Source organism: Kryptolebias marmoratus, linkage group LG8 (genome assembly GCF_001649575.2).
Source record: "Kryptolebias marmoratus isolate JLee-2015 linkage group LG8, ASM164957v2, whole genome shotgun sequence".
Lineage (NCBI taxonomy): Eukaryota > Metazoa > Chordata > Actinopteri > Cyprinodontiformes > Rivulidae > Kryptolebias > Kryptolebias marmoratus.
In genome coordinates, this window is record NC_051437.1 from 20,516,138 (window position 1) to 20,539,956 (window position 23,819).

General features: G+C 40.7%; 1 protein-coding gene across 2 annotated transcripts in view; it reads right to left on the reverse strand.

The window, feature by feature from the left end:
- phactr3a (phosphatase and actin regulator 3a) overlaps positions 1–23,819 on the reverse strand; it is a 29,676-nt gene that overhangs the window by 290 nt on the left and 5,567 nt on the right. The window contains exons 2-11 of one of the 2 annotated variants that reach the window (XM_037976978.1): positions 8,839–9,003; positions 8,010–8,177; positions 7,263–7,475; positions 6,079–6,307; positions 5,669–5,925; positions 5,240–5,393; positions 1,090–1,145; positions 855–916; positions 629–769; positions 260–336 (exon numbers count right to left, since the gene is read on the reverse strand). In XM_037976978.1, coding sequence (XP_037832906.1) covers positions 260–336; positions 629–769; positions 855–916; positions 1,090–1,145; positions 5,240–5,393; positions 5,669–5,925; positions 6,079–6,307; positions 7,263–7,475; positions 8,010–8,177; positions 8,839–9,003 — 1,522 coding nt within the window. Of the gene's footprint in view, positions 1–259; positions 337–628; positions 770–854; positions 917–1,089; positions 1,146–5,239; positions 5,394–5,668; positions 5,926–6,078; positions 6,308–7,262; positions 7,479–8,009; positions 8,178–8,838; positions 9,004–23,819 lie in introns of both variants that reach the window. The other variant, XM_017417889.3, reaches the window with a different exon arrangement.

The following is a 23,819-nucleotide window of genomic DNA, read 5'->3' on the forward strand; positions in this document are numbered from 1 at the left end:
AACTCACAAAGAGCCTCGCTTTTCAAACACATTCAGCCAAGGACACGTTGCCATTTCAGCATTTCTCTTTGCTCGATCGCACGAGCGCTCGAAGGGACAACCTACCCCCCCACCCCTCCCCGGATTAGAAGCAATTACATCTATCTTTAGGTTTCCAGTGCTCTGGATGAGCAAGGAGAGCTAAATTTAGACCGCTGCAGCCCAGAATAGCGCACGCGTGCAAAACACTACAGATGGATGTACACATCTGAATACTAACCTGGTTAAGTGTTTGCTCGAGGCGTGCACTTCCATCTCGGTGCTCTTGAACTCGTTCAGCTCTTTTCGGATAGCAGCCTGTGGGAGGGAGTAAAAAGACCCATCAGCGAATCCCTAATGCATCCAATACCGCCGAGGTTCACCAACCAGTGAACATCAGTGTGACAGCAGGAGAAAGGCAAAAACATAATCAGCCTAAAAAACTGAAAGAGAACAGGGGATTTTGAGAGATAAGCTGATAACAGCATCACGAAAACGCTGATAGTCCTCAGTGTTCGCTCGCAGAGTCGGGAATTTTCATAATCTCTGCCCCAAATGGTAAGGTTTTAAAGGTCATCATGTGACTCAGTTAGCCACGCAAAACACACACCTTGTCTGCAGCTGAGAGACGAGTCCACGGCTTGTCTGCTCTCCTGTCGTAGTCCTGAGCTTTCGCCACCTCCACGTAGTCGCTGAAGCGGATTAAAATCTTTCTCTCTCGGAGTTCATCTACCGTTGGCCGCTGGTTGAGCTGAAACAAAACAGGAAATTGATCAAATGGTTGCAGCTGGAAGTCACCGCTGTCCGTCTGCCCACAGTTACAGTCAGGGATGTACCTTTCTGTTTAGTCGCTGTTTTATCTCCCTTCTCTCCTCTTGTTCTGTTTGATCATTTCTCTCTGTTTAAAAAATAAAAGAGAATATTTTTTAGAAAATCATATAACACAAATCACCTTTAACAGAAGACTTAGTTGTGTACATTTCCATCACCCTTGTTTATTTGAATGACTTTAATATTAATAGTAATTGTAAGTGCTGATGGTAGTGAGAACAGGTGGTCGTTTGAACTCACGTTTTAAAATGTTCCGACTCTCCAGCTCCTCCACGTTTGGTCTCTGGCTCAACCTCCTGCGAAGAAACACCAGAACCACGTTTTGAACCATTTTGAACTTTTATCTGCTCCGGTCCCGTCCTCCCCTCTCCGACACCGGCTGTGCTCTCGTCGCTGTGCGCGTTCTCGAGAGGAATCCCCTACGTTTCCATCTCGCATCCAAACCGCGGCTGTGGTGCTTCGGCAGAGGCGCTCCCCACATTTGGAACGGCCGAAAAGAGGCGCTTAATTCTCCCCGCTCTGAGAAGTCCCCGCCGCGTTACGACTCGGTGTCGCCGAGCAGCATGCCCCCGGGTTGTAAACGAGAAATAAATAATAAAAAAAGTCCACTCGGCCACGGCAGCGCGGACGCTCCTCTCCGCTGTTCGACAGCAGCGCTTTTTGAAGCGGGTCGTGATGGGCTGAGGGGCGCGACTCCGCCAGTCTCCCTGGTTACTGCATACTTAATGAGCGGGGGGCGGAGCCTAACAGGATCCCACTCCAGGCATCCCCAACCTCACGAAATAGTGGCACTGCGTTTTACTCATACTCTTAGAATTAGTCAGGGTGTTTTGAAAGGTAAAAAAAAAAACAAAAAACGTAGATATATTTGTAACATATATCATAAAAACCCCAATTACAAAACAATAAGCAGAATGCAACGACTTTCGAATCTCATAAACCCATATTTTATTCACAATGAACATTATAAAAATATCAAATGTTTAAATTTAAAAAATGTGCCATTCTTTAGGGGGTAAAAAAAAATCACAATTTAGAATTTTATGACAGCAGAACATCTCAAAAAAGATGTTTTATTACATCCTTATTTTTGAAAAACAAATGGTACAGTTTCTTACGTTGAACATTTGATGTTTATTATGTTAGACTGTGACTGACTTGGTTGTTGTGTCAGAGTTTTAGTCTTAAGTTGAGCCATTAGGTGTCCATTTACCATCAAAGCGTCCCAAAGGTCTCCAAAGACTTACTTTCTTCCTTACCAGAATCACAGTGTGTGCTTAAATGAATAATACATGTAAGCTGCATAAAAGGCTCAGCTTTAGACGGCATGGGACACGCCACAGCACACCTCCAGAGGTGGAAAGTACAGAAAAGAGCTGAATGCCTCTGCACAGCAGGACTCTTTTTATCCCCTTTAACGCTGGACACTTTAAAGTTTGGTTCTGTGAGAGATCAAGGTTAGGTCACATGAACTGAGACCTGGTCACAAACACACAAACGGCTCTTTCATACATCTGTGTGTGTGTTTACAGCAAACGGGCTCTTTAATCTTATCCCTCTAAAAATCTGTTTGTGTTATCTTAGAAGAGCTTGAGCTAACCTAAATTAAATTCTCATCTTCACAGTGTAAATTAGTGTCTGTTTCTTTACCTAATGGAGTAACACATGTCTAATATGTTGTTTATGTCCCTCGAAATACTGCTTTGTTTTGGTTTTTCTTTTCCCAGCACTGCATTGTGCAATAAAACAGTGAAGCATCGTGGCTTTAATAATTAACAACTTCACATCCATAAATAGTACAAAGTATATTTCAACCACTCGTCTGCCCTGGAGAAATTCCTTTCTGAGAAGTGTAACTAAAAAAAGAACTAAACTAAAAAGAAGAAACAAGCAGCAAGAGTGTTTTATAGAAGAAATTCAACGTTTCAGGAGGAAAACAAGATTACTGAGGAATTCCGTCAGTATCGAAGGATGAAAAAAGCTGCTCTCTCCCCTGTCAGAAGAAATGTCATCAGAATCGGTTCTTATGCAGTTATCTAAAATTCTCACCAGGTGGGAAACGGTCAAACGTGACGATCCCTCTGTTTTTCGAGGAAGCAAAACAAATACAGTGTTTTTCCAGCTCCCACGGTAGTACGTTCTAAATTGACAAAGTGGAAAATCACTACCAATACTCGAGCGAGAACGAGCATCCACTGTACTATTGACCTGGTCTCCGAGTTGCCTAGCAACAACACTCGGTACCTTAAAGACAACGGAGTCTTCCTGCAGAAATTCTCGCTCCTCCCTAGTAACACAGAGAGGGGGGTTTTACTACTACACACGGAGGTGGATGTGCTTTAAATGACAAGCTGTGGCTATTTTTGGAAACAGGCTGCTGGGGTTTTTTTTTTCTTCTTTTTTTCTATTTCTGTTGCTAAGTTAAATTAAGCACCGTTTTAACATCTGAGAGTGCTAAATGATTTTAATATCTTTTCAACAATTGCAAGGTTAAACAACAATGGCAAGATTATTTAGAGCGACTGAGAATGTTCTGCTGTTTCTACAGCCACTCAGTGTAATTGCTGGTTTACACCCACCGAATCCTGCAATGAAAGTAAGACTGTGACAGGTTATTCTTAGAGCACCACAAAGAAAACACCTCCCGCGGTAAGGATTCCCGTTCGAAACGCAGGACGCCTTGTGATGAAATGAGTAAGAATAGAAGTTTATAACTACAGCAGCCGGGGGAGGAATTAATTATCCAAACAAAAGAGTGAAAAAGCAGTGGGTGGGTGGCATTCAGTCTTTAATTTCAGTTACCAACTGCACCAAGAAGACAAATTGGCCACACTTAGCTTACTTCTTTTTTCTTTTTTTTTTCAAGTATTCTTGCAGAGCCCCTACTTTCTTCTACCCTGCTATTATTTCTGCTGATATAACTCCCTGACATTTTGTGGTGAGGCAGGAGTGCATTGGTGGGGTGTGGGGTTGGGGGGGTGGATGCATTATTGAACAGTGGCGAGAGCTAAGATTAGAAACAGCGGAGTGCGGCTGCAGTACTACACGGGCCAGAACTGGAACTAAAGATAGAAAAGTCATCTATCACTGACACAACAGGAAGACGGGATGTTATTATCCGACATCTATTCCGCCTGATCCACGCCAAATGTACAACATCTGTAGATCGACATACGTGGGAGTCGTGTGGAAATCTAATCGAGCTCGGTGTGTTGGTTTGTCGTTCATTTTTCTCCTCCCACTCAACCACCATGAGCTATAAACCAGATTAGATTATCTTCCACAGTGTTATCGCGTTCATCTATTTACCTTCTACAAGTAGAAATATGTATACAGTATCAAAAAGGTTTTTACATAACAGTCGTGCTCTCTTACTGCCACTCGCTGCTTTAAAACACCGATGCCGTAAGCTGCAGTCACGCTTCATCTACGATTTGCTCACAGCCCCGTGAGCACCTTCTTTGAAATGATCAGAAATCCCTTTTCTTCCAGGGAGTCTATGAATAGAGGAAGAGGCCGTATTATTAGCTGTCTACCAGACGGCTGATGGATGGTGTTCATCGGGACGTGTGGGTGGCGCTTTGTGCTTGGCTGCGAGTTATTACACAGGAGGTTATGTAACCCTCGGCTGCGCCCCTGTTTGATATGCCGGTGTTAAAGAGCCCGAGTCTTGTGACGCGTTCAAACACAGGATCGCCAGTGTCAGTCTGTGGACACAAATGTCTCAGTTGTACTAGAAAAAAACAAAAGAAACTAATAATGTTGGTCCTCTGAGGCGCATACAAACACCAACAGTGCTTCGTGTACCAAAACATTTCCAGGAAGCAGCGTTTGCCTACACTTGTTGTCCTCCAAACACTAAGAATGGTGGCAAATTGAACGAATGAGATACTGAACATGTAAACATGTTAACTACCAAATCCGTCAGTGCTTTTCATCCATTCTGAAAGTCCCCAGTCACAGATTGTTGGTGGGAATCTGATTAGTTCTAGTTTTAATGGTGTAGTGGTGTAATCTTGTACAGAGGATCCAAAAATAAAGGCTGGCATTGAGAAAAAAAAACAAAATATTCTTCTCTGAGCAGCAGATTGCAGATAAAACCAGTTTGTGTGAAACAATCTGATTGGATCCAACTTGTTGATCTCACATCCACCTCCTCAGTCAGTTTTACAGCCACACTAATTTTAACATTGAAACAAAAAGACGTTGCCAATATCTGTTTGCTCTTGACGTTACATTGTAGTATTAGGAATTTATCAGAAACTGTTAATTATTCCCAGAGTAATATTAAGATGTGCTCTTCCCAGAACTAAGACGTGACAAGCCAAACTGTTTCTGCACTTATTTTTCGAACTGATTCGTCATTAATGGAAGAGGTTTAATGACTTACTTGGCAAGCTTCATCTCGATCTGCTGGCGGATCTCCTGCCGCTCCTGATCGCTCCGTGCCGGGAAGATATTCCTGTCCTCCAGCTCCTGCTTGCTCGGCCTGTTTCGTAATTTGACAGCCAGCAGCTCCTTCCGTAGCCTGCGAGGAAGCGTGCCTGCAACAACAGGCGTCAAAGCACACACAAACACCAACTCATTGTCAACTCATTTAGAGCTTTGAAGAGCTTGTTCCTATCCTAACAATCTCCAGAGACATAGGTCTACAAACCAGTTACACATTTCTGAGCATGATAACAATGATTATTTCATTGTTGGAATAATCACTGTCTAATTTCACAACTGATATTTACAGTACAGAGGGAAAAAAATGCAAATATACAAAAGATTTCTGTTTGCACTGTAAACCATTCCTTGGAGTTCTGCGACTGACCAGATATGACAGAATCGTTCCAGCTGTCCAGGTCGAAGGGGAGGCCTGAGGTCTTGGAGAAGCACTGGTCCAGCCGTACGTTCTCCTTGTTCTCCTCCGCCTCCTTCTTGGGCCAGTCGGACCCTCCTCCTCCTCCTCCCATGCAGCCGCTGCCCAGACGAGAGGTGTACTGGTTCTCAGAGCTGCAGGACCGAGACAGACGCCCATCAGAGCACCAGAGCCGTGGCGGTGAGCCCTGCTCACACCCGTCGTGAACACTGAGGGGACACGGGCAAGATGTGGAACAAATGGTTACAATTTTAAGGCCTTAAATTAAAAAAACTTGAAGTAGTTTACTTTCAGCAAATGTACATATGTACATGAGGACAGTTAAGGCAGCATGTAACGTAAACCAAAGTTTGAAGACTCGCCTCTCCTGTCTATTCTTGGAAGCAAAGGCTCTCTGCAGTTCCTCCATGATGCAGCTGGGGGGCATCGGAGGGTGGATCATATTGCCCAAATGTGGGGACCCTGAGGAGTTTGCCAGGGGCCCTCGTAGAGGCAGAGTCATTGAAGCCAGACTTTCTGTGGCTCTGGTCAGGGGCTCCTTGGGGAGATAGGAGTTGGGCAGGTGAGCTGGAAGTGACATGGGTCCTGAGTCTGATGAGACAGGATGAGCAGAAACAATAGAAAAGGTTATTAATAATCAGTTGATGTTGTATTATTAACAAATTTAAAGATGTTCAACTCCTAACATTTCAGTGGAGGCATACTGTACATTTGATTTCAGTATATTTATTTATTACATAAAGTTCTCAGCACATAGCTTTCAACTGAAAGATATGATAGTTTTCCCTCACATTTCACATCTTAAATTCAAACCAAAGCTCGAACATTTTGATGAATAATCACTTGTAGGTAGGTACATTTGTTTATATAGCACTTTTCAGCACAAGGCGACTCAAAGTGCTTGTAATGAGACACTCTGGTCCATTCATTCATCCATCTTCTACCACTTATCTGTGGTCGGGTTGTGGAGACAACAGGTCCAGGAGGGAAACCAAGACATCCCTCTCCCCAGTGACACTCTCCAGCTCCTCCAAGGTGTTCCCAGGCCAGAGAGGATACATGATCCCTCCAGCAAATTCTGGGTCTGCCCCGAGCTCTCTTCCCATTAGGACATGCCTGAAAAACCTCCAAATGGAAGCATCCAGGAGGCATCCTATTCAGATGCCTGAAGCATCTTAACTGACTCCTTTCGATGTGAAGGAGCAGCAGCTCTACTCTGAGCTCCCCCCGGATGACAGAGCTCCTCACCTTATCTCTAAAGCTGAGGCTGGCCACCCTACAAAGGAAGCTCATTTTAGCCACTTGTATTCAGGATCTCATTCTTTCTGTCATGATCCGAACCGCATGACAATAGGTGAGGGTTGGAACTTAGATGGACCAGTAAATCGAGAGTTTTGCCTTTTGACTCAACTCTTTCTTCACCACGAGCGACTGAAGCAACGCCCTCATTACGGAAAACTAAAACTTTATTAGCATTAGTACTATTACTATTATTAGTATTATTAAAAAGGAGTATTGTTAATACTAGAATAAAATGACTGCTCACCATCTCCAGTACTCAGCTGGGGTAAAAGTTTAGGAGGTACTTGAGGCGGAGACGTTCCAGGAGGAGTCTCCTCTTCCGATCTTTCCTCCCCTGGTTCTCCTGAGTCCTGCAGCCCCTCAGGTAGGTCCCCAGCTGGGCGCGCCTCCTCCTCTCCCCTGTCCTCCGGTAGGGGCACATTCTCCTCCACCAGTTCACAGTCTTGGAGAGGAGTGGCTACTGAAAGACAATTGAAAATAAATAAAAGAAATGCCTATGTAATGTAATGTGTTGAACAGCTTGACAAAAAGTTTGTATGATCTGGGCCAATATGCATCAGCCACTTACTTTATGTTAAAACAGAGATGAAAAAAATGCATCTTCAACAAAGATTATATCCAAAAACAGTGATGTAATTTGCTAAGACAATTTTACAGTTAAAACCAAAACATCTAATTCTTTAGATGCACTAACATGCAGACTGTGTCATTCAGCTGTCTTTGCTGCCCTCTAGTGGTGAATACCAAGAAAAATAATTCACACAGCAGCTCTTGATTGAATGACAAAGTTTTCAGTTTCAAACTTCATTTCTGACACACGCAGAGAGTAATATTTAATTGAGACCACAACACTTTAGTCAGTTTTTGGTAAAAGGAAACAAAATAAAAGGTGCAGTAGTTTGAGCCATCTTAAACAATCCAGTTTCTCTGAAGTTAATGTGAAGACACCCCGCCCTTTACAAATCTATTTCATTTAAGTGACGGCTCCTACCTGACGAGGGATGCTCCTCCTCAGGACCGAGGTATTCCACACTGCTGACTGTGAGGTTTTGATTCAAAGAGCCCCCAAATCCACCAAGCAAGACCGCACCGTCTGAGCAGCAGCCTTGGCTGGGAGAGTTGGGGTCGTGGCACATAAGACCGCTGGATAATGCTACATCTATAAATGGAAGAAGAAGCCATTTACTGTTAGATTAAATGAGAGTAAATGACTGTAATCATGTAAGGAATTATGTGTTTTATTTGGCCTATCAATGTGCAGACTTTTTTGACTTCATAAAATGACTTTTTATTTACAGCAAACTGTAGGGTTACTCCAAAAATGACAACTACTGATGCAGGAATTACCCACAGATGGCACAAAAATGTAAAAACTACACTTTTGTATCACTCTCCTCACAAGAAGAAAAAACTTCTAAGCAAAAGTGGGATCAGATCATCCACTTTTATAAGCTACATGACAAACTGTCTTGCTTTTAAAAGGCAAAAACAAGCACAAAGTTAAAACAAAAAATGCAAAAACATGAACTATAAATGTGTAAGTTCCTGTGATTCTGCTTTTTTAGTGTTTCATTTTTTCTGATTGGTTTAAATAACAGTGTCCTGGGTGTTTATGTAACTTCAGCGAAATCTAAATCCAATCATTATTATAAACTGACAGAGAATTAATCAGCACAAATAGCTGCGTCCTGACTTGCCCACACCCTCTCATTATGGTTTTCTAATTGAATTCATTAGAAGCACTGGGGACTAACGCGATCGCACAAGTGTAAAAGATGAAGATCAGCAGCCGCCCTCAGGTCTGAAGCTGTCCACCGTACCTGTGGAACTCTGCTTCAGCTTTTCGTTTTTCTTTTTTCTCCACTTCCACGGTTTGAAGATTCGCCCCAAGGTGGCCAGCTTGCTGTTCCGTCTGATGGGTGGAGTGTGAACGCCCGACACCAAGCAGCCCGTTCTGAGCACCCTCTGCTGGTCCACGAGCTCGACTGCAGGGGAGGTTTCACAGGGGAGGAGGACAACGTGGGAGAAGGGTGGAGGGTTTGTAGGGGGACGCAGGAAAAAGAGAAATGTGGAGGTTGGGAGGATAAGGGGAAACGAAATCAGTCAAAAGAAGGAAAAGGGTGAGAGAAGGGGGGAGAAACAGGAGCCTAATTAGCATGATAACCTTACTGAATAAACCATGATAGAGTCCAAGTGCTGTGAACAGATTGAATTAGAAAGACTAATATGATCATGTCACACTCCCCTATGGATGTTATTTTCCCTGCCTCCGAGGTTTACGTCATGAATCAGAATAACTGCCTCTCAGCATCCAGTTTTTGAGGAATAAGATGCATTTGAACAACAGGTGCATCAGCTATGATGCTGCACCAAAAGCTGTCCGCCTCTTCCTTTCCTCTGCCCAGCCCCCCCACTACACTTCCATAGGTTTTTCATTCTGATTCACATCACAGACATTGTTTTCAGAAGTCCATCAGATTCATTTTCCATAATCAAATCTGCCTTTTTTTTTGTTTGCTTATTTCAGCCTACAAATCCACAAATGCTTAGCTGTTATTCTGAGGCTATGCATACTCTCCTGTTTGTGTCTTGTGTTTTTTTTTTTAATTATTTATTTATTTATTTATTTATTTTATTCTTTCACAAAATGCTGGTTGAGCTTCCTGGATAAATTACAAATGTGATACAAGCAGCTTAAAAGCAGGAAGCAGGAGGCGAAAGGTAAAACAGAACTGAAACGAGCTCACGTCGCAGCTGAATCAGTTAACAGGTGAAAAATGATGCAACTTAAAAACAATGCATTTTCATTTGATATAAAAATCATGTTGAGGAAAATTCAGCACTGTGGATTTGTTTGTTTTGTGATGAATGAGCAGTCCCCATCACTGCTTTCCCTCTTTTTTTTTCTGTCCGGAGGAAACATGCATTTGAATGACTGATGGTTATGACTCATATTAGACAAAGTGTGGGCCTATAAATCCGTGTGCGCACATTGCTGCCAGGCTGCCAGCGTCTAAGAAAGCGGCGAGAATGGAAATTCACATTAAACACTTTGGATTTAAGAGCTGCATACATCAGTGTGACACAAAAAAAAAAAAAACAAGAAGAGGAAGCAAGATCTGACTTCACAGATCTGGTATCTTTGTCAAAAACAATCAGCCGAAGAGGAAAGGCAAGGATTTGTGTTGAAGGAGGATGAAAGGGCGGGCTTGCACAGTGGTTCAGGCTGTAATGGGGGTACAGTGATGGGGGAGGCTTTTTTTAAGCTCTTGCCTCTTCCTTGAAGCACATAGGGTGCTTCAAGTGCATGAAGGAACCGATGGGGGGAGGAGTTTAGTAGAAAAGAGGGGAATTAACAGGAGGAGGGTGGGACAAGAGAAAGAATGAAAGAGATATCTGAGTGGTGGCAGGGCAGAAGAGAGAAAAGGAAGAGCAACGAAAGGAGGTAATTTAAAGTTGTTTTGTTTTTTTAAATTTATTTCACCACTACTCTGAAGTCCTTTTCCAGTAGACAAAACAAGCCTCCCATTATCTGCGATTCTNGGGGGGATGTTGATCCTAAAAATACAGGAAGTGGATCAGTTGGCCATGTCTCGCAGCATCATCATGGTTGCTGGCATCACCGTGGCGGCACAAACAGAATCCAGGTCAAGCTTGAAGGAAACGCAGCCAGTCGGGCAGAGGAAAAGGAAAAAAAAAAAAAGCTTAAAGGAAAGAGGGAGGGGGGCAGGGTGGGAGAGGAAGCGGCGTTGTGTCTGCGTAAGAAGGAGATAGTGTGTGTGGAGAGAGAAGGAGAGGGGGAGAAGAGGTGGGGTCAGGCCCACTGCTGTTACCATGGCAACCTCATCCAGATGCTGCCACAGCAGTTGGAGCCAGAGTGTGCGGGAGGGGGGAGTCAAGCTTAGAGGAGAAAGGAGAGGTGAGGAGGGGAACGGAGCCCCCCGACACAATCCATTGCCACTTCCGACTGAATCCAGAGGCAGCAGCACCAAAGTGCATTGTGGGTATAGCTGATGAAGCCACACAAAGGTCTGTCTGTATTTCTTTTTTTTTCTGAAAGGGGGATGGAAAGAGACAGGAGGAGGAGGAGAGAAGGGAGATTCCAGGGAGAAGAGGGGAGACGAAGAGATGGGGAGGAGGGGGGGCTGTTGCTATACGGAAGAGCTTGCAGGAGAATCGGGCCTCGTCCAATCACAGAGCAGCTATTTATAATGCATATCAAGTAACTTGATATTTCATAGAAGGGGCGGTTATTCAAAGAAAAAGACACACAGTCAGGACAAAACACTGGAGTTAGGTGTAAAATTATGCATGCATGATAAATATGATCTCATGTGGGATGAGAATGCATTAAAATGTGTGTCAGACAGGCATGTGCCATGTGGTGAAGATGTGCGGCACTAATTAATAAGCTAATGCAAATAGGATTTATTAAGTCCACGTGTCATCCTCATGCATGGACTAACAGACATTTTACTGTTGTCCTCTGTCCAACATAATGTTATTACAATCACTGGGTCACAGGTTTACGCACAAGATAAAATTTATAATATTAAATAAAACAACACAATATTATTAGTGACTGACTTCAGGAATGTAGGAATTGAACCTTTGGTTGTTAAACTCTTTGCAACAATTAGACACAAAAAGGGGTTTAAAAAGTGGAATAAATAAGACATATGATAATCTAAACTGGCAATAAATCTAAAACTGAAGCACGATGGTGTCCTTGCAGGAACCACGCCCTCCAAACCAGCATGTCAGCACATTCAGGACTGTTGGATCTCTCTCCACATGTGCACACCGAGCACATCTACTCTCCTAAGCGCACAAGGCGGAGGGAAGCCAACAAATACTCCTCATCTGTTAAAATGAAAGAGGTTAAAACAAACAAAAAACTGAAGAACGGTTTGTCAGCGATGGAATGCCAAAAAGAGTAGCTGTTCTGTGGCGACACAAGCCTAAAGACAGAACCCGTGTTTGAGCAGTGAGTATAAATCTGTTCTGGCCTCTTCAGATTTGACACTAAAAGGGAATCACTCTGAGTAGTGTGATAACATCTGTGGCACAGATTCAGCTCTGAGGTTGTTTGAGGCAAAGTCTCGCTTTGTCAGATCACCTGACACACTCATCTGATGAGTGTGTGTGTGAGGCTTTCTGGGTGACATTACAAAGCAAACCTAAAAAAACACTACTATGTAATTATACAAACACAGACTGAATTTATTTACTATAATACCCATTTTACCCCTTTATTTTTTAAACAAATATTATATTTCATAAATATAACATAAACATCATGTAGATCTCTGGAACAAAACAGCTAAAAAGACACTGCAGCAAGTCAGAAAATACTTTGCAACATGGAAATGTTATATCAGCTGAAATTATTTGATTAAATTAATTATTTTATTAAACATTTTCAGTTTTTGGGGTTTTAATGCCTGTCTGCCTTGCTGTTGGATCATCATTTTGTTATATTTTTTTCAAGATTATTTACTTATTTATTTATTTTTCTCATTAATTTGCAAGCATTCTTGCAGATGAGGGTAGATGAGGCTGTGTGGAGCCAGCGGGTATAGTTTAAAGATTTAATTTAATTTAATTGTTTTATTTTATTTACCAGGCAGATAATGATTCTTCTTCTACAAAGTCCTTTTTCAAGATTGCAGTGTAAATAAAAATAAAAAAATTTCAAAAAAAATATATTTGTAATACAATATATAGTTTAAAAATATATATTATACAAAATCTTATCTCGCCCAAAGCATTTCACTTATTTTGACACAGATTGCAATTTTCTGAGCCCAAATCTTTGAAACAAGCTGCTCCACTTAGCTGATTATTCAGGCTGTGTGACATTAAACAAGGATTTACTGATGGAGTAAACAAAAGTACAAAGAGCGCTGCAGGTGAATTAACCATCAGCCAGCCGGTGTCACAGATGGCAGAAAGGACATTGTTGAGATTCTGTTGGGTGTCGAATGAACACCCTCTCTACGTGAATCAAGTAGACCGGAGGCATGGAGTCCACACCCACAGACGCCTACAGTGCACTGAATGGTCAGAGTATCCGCACCATTTAAGTGGTGTATCAGCCAGAAAATGGAACAGATGTTCCCCTCAACTCAAGTGGCCATAGTGGTGTTAACACTCACCACAGGCATGTGATTTCTTTAAAGGGTAGTTAGGTTGATTTTTTTTTGTTGTTGTTGTCAAGCAACAAAGGAAACTGAGGAATAAAATTGATATACTGAGAAATGTGCATTGTATGAAACACAAAATCACTTTTTCATTGTGGCATTGTTACCTCATTAATAATTTTTGACTCATCTGGCAGATTTAAGTTTGTTTTTTCAAATGCTTCCTCTTGACAGCAAATGGTTTCTCCCTCTTATCAAATATGAGCAGTTTACATTTTCTCAGTGGTTGCCCGTATATTCTGGCTGTGGGAAAAGAAAAACGTCTACAGGGATTTATCCAAATATTTGCCAAGAGTTGCATAAAATTAGCTACAAATATTACAGCCTGTAGTGTACTTTGGGTTTTATGCTTGGTTGGCAAATGTTACATAATTGGCTAAACTGTGAATGCAAATTTGAAATAGAGCAATGATTGGTCAAACAAGTGTGTCAATTTTTGACTTTTTATTTTTTAGATAATCAGCATCAACCACACAGGCATTGTGACAAATGACTTTGTTTTTACGTCAACACATCGCTCACATTGAGGTGTCTTTAATGGAACAGATGAAATTTTTGATACAACACAGGAAAATGACCTGAATATTAAGCTATAAGAACTGTGTTGTGTATTTTCAGTGAAAGTTATAAGACCTTCGTTCTAATCTTTCAGTAACTTATATATATTGTATTGGTTAGATTCTAGTCGACTATGGTCATTTGTTAGTCTGTTAGACTAACATACATTTTTATCAATCTAACTCCATTTTATGTTAAAGATCTTATTGTTCCATATTTTCCCAACAGAGCCTTTTGCTCTCAGACTGCAGGTTTACTTGGGGTTCCTAGAGTTTCTAAAAGTAGAACGAGAGGCAGCGCTTTCCTCTCTTTCCTGTCCTCTCAAACCCCAACCATCCGAGGAAGATGGCCGCACATCCTGAGCCTGTTTCTGCTGGAGGTTTCCTGCTGTTAAAAAGGAGTCGCTCTTTTCCACTGACACCAGTTTGCTGCTCAGGTTGGATTACGACAAAATCAAGATACTGCAAACTGCTGGTTTCCTTATGTAACTTTTACTAATTGGCATTTCATAATGTACTGTATGTGATTGTATTGTATTATAACAGGAATTAATAAATAATTAAACAAGAATTATTTAATAACTTTTTTTATTTTGTATTGTGCCTCAAAATGATTTTTGCTGTGAATTGCTGCTATATAAATAAAACCAAATTGAATTAAACTGTTATATTTGTGGGTCAAAACCAACCAAACACATTGGCTTTATGAATTAGCCGTCAGATGCCCTGTTTATCAAAGTTCAACATCGGTAGAGGTTATTTAAAAACCCTAATCAGTCAACTTCTGCAGTGAAGGCAATTAAAATTCGAACTTTTCCATACAATGTTAGAATTATTATTACATTTGTTTGTTTGCATCCTGCAAAGTCCTGACACCGTGCTGTGTGCATGCTTCACTTATCGCATCACAACTAAAAATATTGTCATTCCTATCCTCGAGTCCTATCAGGCCTAAAGAGCCCCACTTTCTCACCCGAATCTCCCGTTTCCTTCTAAGACACTGACAACGTGTCCTTGAATAGAGCAGAGCAGCGATACGCCAGCTAACCGCCTCTCTTTACCCCCCTGGCTTTACAACTGCGCTGCCATCTGTCCTTAGCGTGGCTGCCTCAGGGGCCCGGCCACAGTCAGGACACACAGCTACCAACTCACAAGGAAAGAGCGAGGAGCAGAAGGGCCGGAGCAATGCACAACGACAAGAAAGATAATGAATGGAGCAGAAATTAAGATTAGAGGGGGTCAGGTATATTATCGAGAATAGGAAAAAAAAATACAAAATGTCTGTTTGGTGTCTAAAGAGAAAAAAAGTTACTTTTCACAGACACAATAACCCATCTGATATATCACTGCAGTTCTTTTTACTCTAAATATGAAATGTGTACGCTAATGATTAGGATGTAGCGTATTTATTCACTCATATTCACCCCACTGACCCCCAGCAAAACATGAATCATAAAATCACTAATGAGAAAGACTTATCTGTTATTCAGGATATTGAAAGCATTATGTACAAGTCTCCAGCCATAAATTAATTAGGCAGATGAAAATAATCACTACTGGGGACAAAGAGGTCACGTCCTTGTTTTTTTTTTTCTCCCCTCACTTCTGTCCATATTCATTTTTCATAGAATGACAGACTTCATTAGAAAGGCAAAGAAAAGGGGTACCTCACATAAAAAGGTTAACCCTAACTTTAATACTAGATGAGGCAAATGTATTCTGCTTTATATGCATTGGTACATTTTCCAACTTTAGGTCATTTTGCTTCCATGTCTTATGATACAGATAAAAAAGTGTAAATTGCAAATTTTGTACAGCTTTTGTGCTTCTAAGTCTCATCTGTTAAACATTCACTGCATGAGCAATTTGCTGAATCATTTTTTTAAAATAATGCAATAGAAATGTATTGATAAAAAAATAACTAAATGTAAGAAACAAGGTAAGTTCAGTTTTTCTGTGAAAGAAAAAAACAAACAAAACAAACCATTTTGAGCTATAATCTCTAATGATTTAACCACATTAACCCTAATAAAGAAGATATTGTTTGAACAAAGTGAAGTGATGTTAATTTGGATAAGTGGGGATGATTCACTCCTGCAGGTTTGTGGTTTAAACCAACATGTTTGAGAGAAAAACTAATTTTCAGGAGAACATGGTATCATAGTTGCATGAGTCGGCAAAGGTCAAGAACTCCAAATCATCAGAGTGATTAACATCCACCGTGTGAAGGAGCAGCGTGTGGGCTACTGGCAACAAGAGAGTAAAATGATGTCAGCCAGGCCAGCAGCCAATAGGAAACGCCCGAGGCTCTTGTTTATTACCGTATGCTGGTGTTCAGGATGAGCTTCAGTGGGTGGCTTTGCTTGCAAGCTATTCTTACAGAGAAGGATGATGAGTTCGAATGAAAGCCGCTTCTGCGTTTAAATTGCCATGAGCTCTGATGGACACACAGGTGAGATCAGAAGGCTTTCTGTCACTGTCAAAACTGAAACACATAAGCTATCTGACAGTAAATATTAAGTGACGTTTTTAATGTCACAGTTGGTATTCTCTTGATTGTACAAAAGAGCCGTTTACTCATTCAATTAGCTTTTTAAACTACTCTGATACAATAAAAATTCAATAAATGAAAATATTTCATGGCATAAAGTAAAAAATCTACGAGTATCATAAATTTAAACCTGTAATTAATTTCTTTTTTTCTGTTTAAAATTTTTTATCACCCTAAACGCATAGTTTGGCTCTTTAAAAGTGGTGTTTTGTGGAGACGTTATCAGTACTAAAAACACAACTAACAAATATATTGTTGCAATGTTTATTTCAAATGCTATTATGAGGCAGAACATAAACACAATACCTATTTAGAATAGCTGAACAGTTCTGATATAGTCTGTAATTTTTAAATACATGTGGACTGAGACACTGTTTCAACTTTAATGTTAAATACTAGTATCAATATCTTCACACAAAATAGCATAGACAGACACAAAAATGTAAGCGCATAGTACAGAAACACAGTGTTCCGCCTCTGCATTTTAAACAGAGATGCTATCTTTACCTAGTTGTGAAAGCCTCTCAATAGGTATCACATCCCGTCAGTGGGCTGAAAACGTTTCTGCTAAAAGTGCTTTTCCTGTCACCCACACAACAGCAAGCCCCAGGAGAAGAGGGAGCCCTGCAAATCTGTCCAGAAGGACTTCCAATTCATAAGTTTTGGGCAATGTTCCCACAAAGTGGCATTTTCATCTCATTCCATCAGAAAAAGCCCTCTCCAATCAGGTAATGGAAGTCTTGGGTCACTCCTACCTTTAAATGAAAAACAATCTGTCACTTTAATCTGAGCAACAGACAGCTCCTTTAAACATGCTGGTTGCAAAAGCATCTTTATTGAAACGGTTTAATAATAAAATTACACTTTCTTTTTTGTTGTTGTTCTTGGATGCTGGCTGACATATGCCAGGCAGCCTGTTTCTCAGTGTCGAAACAGAGTATATATGAGCAGCCATACGTCCATAAAACAGCCAGTGTTCTCAGAGTTTATGTGAGGGGGTGTGTTAGCTGTGGATCTGTAATAGAACTGGGGTCAACAAGGCTGCTTGTAGACTTCGACAGCAGTCAGGGTCAGGGCAGGTGGGTGAGCAGTGGTGTGTCACTTATTGCTTTTTCCCCCCACTGATCGGGGCCAGCGCATAAACATTTTACAAACCAAACGGAGTGTGTCCATGAGTGACACGGGGTGAAAGTAAATCATATTTGAACAAATAAAAGGTGGCGTAAAAGCTGTCGGGTTTGCATGGGGAAAAAAAAAAGATTCTTGTGCCAATACTTTCCACATAGTGTGCTCGCAGTGGTTAGGCTGATTTGCAGGGAGACACGCAGAAAACAATAAAAGGCTTTCAGAGGGAACAACTACATCTCACAACTGTTTGCACTGCCACTTCAAACAAGTTCACACTGCAAGGGAAGCTCTTCCGTTTCCTCCGATGTGCGGCCACGCAGGGCCCGCTGTAAACAGTATGATAGAAAAAGCTAGAGCAGCGACTCGTACTCCAACAAGAAACTGTAGTATACAGTACAGTAATGTGTGCAGAGCTGCTCCTCCTCAAGGGAATCACGAAGCGCAGTTAAAAATAGAACAACTTTTTATTTGTCAAAAGAGCCGTATTTATCGGGACCTCTGCAAGGCCAAGAGGAGCAGCAGAGCCACTAACAGACACAGCTCAGCGTGCCAACCGTCCAGATATGTCATTCATCATAGGGATACAGAAACAGGCCTGACATTAGATGTGCACGGTCAGTTTGGTCACCGCACCGTGTAATAACCGCGTTAAAGACTCCATTTCAGGAACATGGGGTCAAGCACATACATTGCATTATAGTTAGAGAGAGATTTAGGAGTAACATGTGTCAACAAAGGAGCAGCTGTGTTTAGAGTCTGCTGGAACACTAACACACCAAATTTTAGCTCAATATCTGTAAAACTGGCTGAGTTATAATAATTTACATGATTGCTAAGACTGCTTACCTGTGGCAGTCACCCAGTAGTTAATCATTTGCAGATGTTTGTCCAATGGTTACGTTTACCTTTCTATATAAAATTGTTTTATTTTTATGTGTTTTCTTCATCAATATAAAGTGAAAAAAATGTTTTTTTTAGAAAACTGAATTATTCCTGCAGACTAATTGGTTTGAAAGTTGTGTTAAGTTGGTGCAGACGGGTCACCTGTCTACAAAAGACTGTCAGTAAAAAAGTTGCTTAAAGTTGACTCTGTTATGATCTAAAATACTTTATCCAGTATTCGAACTGGTGTAGCAATGTAGTGAATCAGTGTTGATTCACCACAATTTCTGGAAGAAACTTGAGTCATAAATAATACTCTGTACTGGCCTGAGCGCAGGTTTAATAGTGCTTTTAATGGGATTGGATTTACATTTTTGGCAAATATAGAATGCTGTATATGTGATGATTGCATTAAATGGAATTAATGCCCAAATTTCCACAATGAGCTTTCCTTTGTTAATGTGACATTGATGCAAAATAAATAAATCAAGTTTAAAAAAAAAAAAATCTGGGCCTGTTTCCCAGCAGATCAGGGGGCAGGATGAGTCAAGGCATCTGTGATCCAGGACAGACTTATCAGTACCCAGAACACGGCGCTGCTCGGTTCAGCAGGCTGCTGCAGTGGGGAGATGGTGCTGTCCATGGTGCTGAGGCTCGCTCAAACACTCCGAACCTAAATCACCCACTCTTTGAATCACATAGACTCTTTACCAACATTTTGTTTAACTGTCAGAATGTATAAACAGAAAACAGAGGGCCATGGCTGCATTTTTCAGGTCCTAATGTTCACTTGTTTGACCAAAAGGCAAACAAGTAAAGAAATTAAAGGCCAAGCATTCCTTGAATGGATGCACATATCTAGTGATTACTTTCTGGATAGTTTTATTAAAATCTGTGCAGTGGTCTATGATATATGTTGCTAACAGACAGACAGGGTTGATTTGAACAGTTAAAGCTAAAGTTTTTAGCAAAGATCTTCAGCGATGAGTAGCACTTGGAGTATGTGTGTGAATAACTCTCAGTTAAAACCAAGCCTAATGGTAGCACAATATCTGTAAAACTGACTGAATTATATACTTTTATGTTTAGAGTATTACAATGATTACATTATAAACCTTGAAGACTGAGTTTCTGTAAATCAATAATTTCTTTCATCCTAATAGCATAGACAAAAAATTGCACATCAGTGGTGACAACAATTATGTTGATTCAGGGACCATAAACTGAAAATGACGGCAGACGATTTTCACTCTGTGCAAACAAATTGAAATTTTGGCACAATTAGAGAGGAAGAGAGCATCCTTTAAGGTCATGATGAGATTTAGGAAATAGCAATCGGCTTTGCTTTTACTTATTCTGACTTTTTGTTGACAGAAATAAATTTATTGATTAGAGAAACAGCAAAACAACTAAATGTATCAGGAGTCACTGACCATGAAGTACATCCACTTTCTGTTATCTCTCTGTCACCATCTATGAAAATAATAACAAATATAAAGTTAGTGGAAATGAGTATATGTAATAGTGATGGGTCCTACAGCTCTGAGTCAGTTCTCAAAGAGCTTTTTGGGAGCTGCTCTTTTTGGTGATGAGACAGATTCCAGAAAACACCTATTAGTCTCATTACTAATATGACTGAAAAAAGCTATTTTCACGATAAAATTTTGAAATTTAATCTTATAAGATGTCATAATGATTTAAGCTCAAATGAATTTAATTGGTCCTAAATGCAGAGCATCCAGAAGGTAGGTACAGGATTACATACTGTTTTAATAACTCCACTGAGATTTCATTAAACTAGACAGACGTAACAGGCATAAAAACATGATTAAGGTGAGCAAAAGACCTGACGATGAACTGAAGAGAGCGAGGAGTATGAGGACTGGAAAGGAGAGTACTGAATGCAAGACAGGTAAGATGACTACAGACTGCTGACAGTAGGGAATACTGCTGAAAGCAACAATCACTGAGGGAAACAATGGCTAACAGAAAAACAAGATATCGTAGTCAAAATATCTTTAAACACAATGACACTAAAAATACCAGACAAGAGCAAACTCCAAATACAAAACTTAAACATTGTGGCAGAAGAGTTTTCTTTTCGGCCACATAATGTTATGTACCCTCTCTGAAAACTGCTGACATAGCAAGGCACTGAGGCCACCATCCTGTCTGCTTCAACTGTCTGGACAGGACACACACACACAACCAAACCAGCAACACTGACAGTCAGAGGTTCATAAGTACACACAGACTTTAATTTGCTTATTTAGCGATATTGGATAGTAAAATATATAAGTTTCTTTCATAAATCCGCTCTTTCATTTATGAAGATCAGACAAACTCATGATCAGACTCATAATTTATGCGTTCTTTTACTTCATTATAAAACCTTTTTTGTTGTTGTTTTAATTAAGTCAAGCCATATGTATCTGGGTTGAAGTTTAGAGTCTAAACTTTAGAGCAGTGGTGCCCACTCCTGGTCCCGGAGGGCCACTATCCTGCATGTTCAAGACATTTCCCAGCTCCTCAGCAGGTCTTCAAGTTTCACAGAAGCCCGTTAATCACTCAGTCATTCGAATCAGGTGTGTCAAAGCAGAGAGACACCTAAAATCAAGCAGCTTCTGATGACCCACACATGAAATATGCGAGGGTGAGAACTGGAGTATAAATATGCTGGGAAGGGATGATTACAGAGTAATTTCAGGTGAAGCTAATGGGCAGATGAAGGACAGCTGTGGATGATTAACTGAAGCCAAGGATGGCTTATTGAATCTATGGCCAATGACACAGGGAAGGACTACGTAACGGAAACCATTCCAAACACAAAAAATCTCAAAAAAAGAAAACGAATCATGGCTAAATAACTATCAACACAATAAAACAAACTCAAACTACAAAACAAACAAAGAAAAATCCCAGGATCATGACAGTATCAGTGCAAAAGGCTGCTTTTCTATTCAGAGGAGTCAAAAAACTCAATGACCTGAGGTCTTAACTACTGAGTTATATTCTCAATGAGATTTAAAAAAAAAAAAACTTCTAAAAAGTTACATCAGTGAGTAACTGTGAATGTAGATACAGCCAAAGCCTCTCTGAGTCACACTCAGTCAGAGTAACAGCACAATGAAGAGTCTCAATTCATTTTCATTCCTCCACTGTATTCCTTCCAGTGCAGTTATCTGATCTCACTGCATCATGTATTTCATTTACCGTCTCCGGAGAGGCCCTGAAACAAATGCTCAATAACACTTTGCTCTAAGTGGCTATTAAACATCACAAAAATGGCCTCGTGCAACTTTTCTGAGAGTCTGCGTCTCCCTGAGCCTGTTACTCCACAGTTCCATCACACCTGACTTAGACCTACGACCCTTACCTGCCTTTTAGTTTAGTCTTTCTTGTTCTCACGCTCCCTCTTTGTGCCTGTCTAATATGTTTTTTAGCTCAAGACAAAAGGGTTTCTTCTGCCCTCACATCTGTCACAGAGCGGGAGATTTATGAGAAGAGAAAGTTGCTGAGGCTACGAACAAGAGTGCAACACATCAGTTTTTTGTGTCTGTGTGTGAGAGAGCAACATACAGGAGCAGAGAGAAATACTAGCGTGAAGGTTGGGAACTTCTAAAACCCCAGATTTCCCATCATGCAACTAGCTACTGTGGCATCCTTCACTGAGTCTCACAAGAAAGACATCTGTATGAAATCATACGCCACAGTCACATCAGAATATTATTTATTTGTCAACATTTATATGACGCTCTACTTTGTGAGAAAACATAATTAGTCAAATAAAAAGAGTGAACCTTTAATAGCAAAGAGAAGCATTTTAATATCATAATAATATCATTTAACATAACTTTTGTTTTTTTTTTCAAGACGTTATGGAAATGGCTACATCTTTCAAGATAAAGAGCTCTTTAGTTTAAAACTAAAGGCATCCCTCCAGCTTTGTCCAAACAAAGTGAGAAAAAGTGATGCAGCAGCTAGGTCAACCTGAACCAGAACTAATCTATTAAAATCCTGCAATTAAGACAGAAGTCAAGAGTCTACACAAGCAGTTTACCAGAAATGAGTGGTGTTTTAGAAGCAAAGGCACAAAGTACAGGGTCTATTTTGAAAAGACAGGAAGAAAGGAAAATCCTGCCCAGATTCAGGAGCTCCTGCAGTGTTTCAGCCCATCACAAACACACTCACTGTTACTGGTCTTCACCGATTATTCATCATCTCACTGCAGCTAGTTTGCAATTAGGATAACATCTTGGCTTTCTTTCAAAAAAAAAAGCTGCCACCTCTTCATTTCTCTCTCCTTCATCTCACTCATTCAGCCTCTTGTCCTTTTCTGCCTCTCTGCAAAATGTGCCTGAATGCTCGGAAGAGTTTATTCGTCACATCATGCAGCTCGCAACTTCCTGAACTTCATTTAACCTCAACCTTTTGAGGCTAAATAGCTCCGCTTCATGCTGCTTTTACACCGGGGGTTTTAGCAGGTGTTCGCCACTGCTCACGTCTTTGTTCTATACAACCGCATGACTGTCCCAGTCTGGCACATTCTGAGCATTAATTTGTGTTATTTATTTATTTCCCATTGCACAGTCTGCACAGATCTGCCTATTCTCCAGCAGACGAACACGCATATGAACGCGCACAGCAAAAAAAAAAAAAAGAAGCCCCCACAGACACACAGGTGTGTACCTGCAAACAGCAGCCCCAGCAACACAAGGCTTGTCAAAAGCCTAATCTGTTCTCACATCCACCGGGAGCAGGCGTGATGTGGGACTTCGGCTGTTGTTGTCATTTTTCTGTTCCATTTTCACAGGCGACAGAAATCCAGTGAAGGAATCCACAAGGAGAGGAACTCAAAGGAAACAGAGGCAGCCTGTCCTCATTCACCTGCGAGGAGAAGGTTCTTAATGAAGAGGGTTACACCTTTGGGCAGACTAATTTGTCTTAAAGCAGGAAAAATTAGTGAGCTGATGAATTAGTGATGTTTATGTTTATATACTCTGTATCTTATCACACCAATTATCATTAGATCCCACTGGCATCATGAGCAAACTTCAAGATTCATTAAAGTGGGAGGCTGGTTAGCGTGATGACTAATGCTGACAGAATTTTTAATTAATTGATCAGCAAACCAGCACTTAATGAAAAAGTGTCTTCATATTTTAATCCAGTTTTAGCGTTTCAATTATGAACATTTAATTTTTGGCTTTAGTTTTATTTTTTATTGGCTTTCAATTTTATTGTTTTGTTTTTCTTATACCTGTACATGTTTTTTTCCCTTCAGCCACAAGTTCTCAACAATTAATCTTTTCTTTTACAGTATCAGCAATAAATGAAGGTAATGGGGTTTGTGGACTTTTGGAGTGAACAAGTGTAGTTCTTGAGCTTTCCTCTAAGCTCCTTCAACAAGTCTTTTCCAATTTGCAGTTTCCTTTAAATGTCCTGCCCTAAGGAAAAATATGGTGAATATTTAAAATCAG